This window comes from Gracilinanus agilis, chromosome 1 (assembly GCF_016433145.1).
Source record: "Gracilinanus agilis isolate LMUSP501 chromosome 1, AgileGrace, whole genome shotgun sequence".
NCBI lineage: Eukaryota > Metazoa > Chordata > Mammalia > Didelphimorphia > Didelphidae > Gracilinanus > Gracilinanus agilis.
This window is the reverse complement of record NC_058130.1, coordinates 610,260,773-610,261,728: the sequence shown is the minus strand read 5'-3', so window position 1 is coordinate 610,261,728 and position 956 is coordinate 610,260,773. Positions and strand designations below refer to the sequence as shown.

The 956-nt window shown below is 40.8% G+C and overlaps 1 gene segment (V, D, J or C); it reads right to left on the bottom strand.

The window, feature by feature from the left end:
• Nucleotides 1-306: 306 nt before the first annotated feature.
• LOC123254705 lies at nucleotides 307-663 on the bottom strand. The segment is given in 1 exon segment: nucleotides 307-663. A coding segment is annotated over 1 exon segment (357 nt).
• Between the last annotated feature and the right edge of the window lie 293 nt (nucleotides 664-956).

The window sequence follows — 956 nt, the reverse complement described above, 5'->3', positions numbered from 1 at the left end:
CTTAAAAGGATCACTGAGATTCAGATAAAACTGAAATAACTGAACAGCAGCAATGATAATAGCAACTAAATGCTCATTGCCTTGAATGCCCAGAATCTCTTCCTCAGTGAATGGAGGTGATTTCTTGTATTTCTAAAATGTGCTACTGTGCCTATGTTTAACCACATAAAAAGCGATATTGTTTGCCACCTTCATCTATGGGGGGCTGATCCTGAGAGCCTTCTTACCCTCCCCATTTTTTTATTTCTACACCTCCTCAAAGACCCTGGAGCCAAAGACCAACTCCTCCCTGCTTTCCCCCACATCTCATTCTTTCCTATTGAGCAGGGTGTGTTTGTGTATAGAGAAGAGCTGAATCTGCAGCTCTGTGTCTAGGCTACTAGCACAGAGAAACTTGGCTGAGTCCCCAGGTTCTTTGGGATGGATCTTGAGGATACCAGGTGACTCTTTGGGACATTCAAATGTGTATCTCTTCTCAGACATCCCTGATTTATCTAAGATGTTTTCTTTTTCTCCATAAGTCAGGAACTTTAATTCTTTATTGAGGAGCTGTTGATACCAGTAAATATAAAGATGTCCTTTGATGGGATCACAGCTGAGCAACACAATCTCATCACTTACTTTGACTAAGTATCTAGGGTTCTGGATAACTCCTGTATACATCTGACATTTTCATGCTTCTCTTGATTTTTGTGGTTGGATATCTAACTTTCCATTTAGTCCTGGTCTTTTCTGTGCAAATACTTGGAAATCTTCTATCTTGTTGAAAATCAAAACTTTCCCCTGGAAGTATATAATAAGTTTTGATGGGTAGGTGATCCTTGGTTGTAGGCCCAGTTCTCTTGCCTTTCTGAATATCACATTCCAAGCCTTGCAGTCTTGTAGTGTGGAGGCTGCCAGATCCTGTGTGATCCTGATTGGTGCTCCTTGATATCTGAATTGTCTCTTTCTGGATT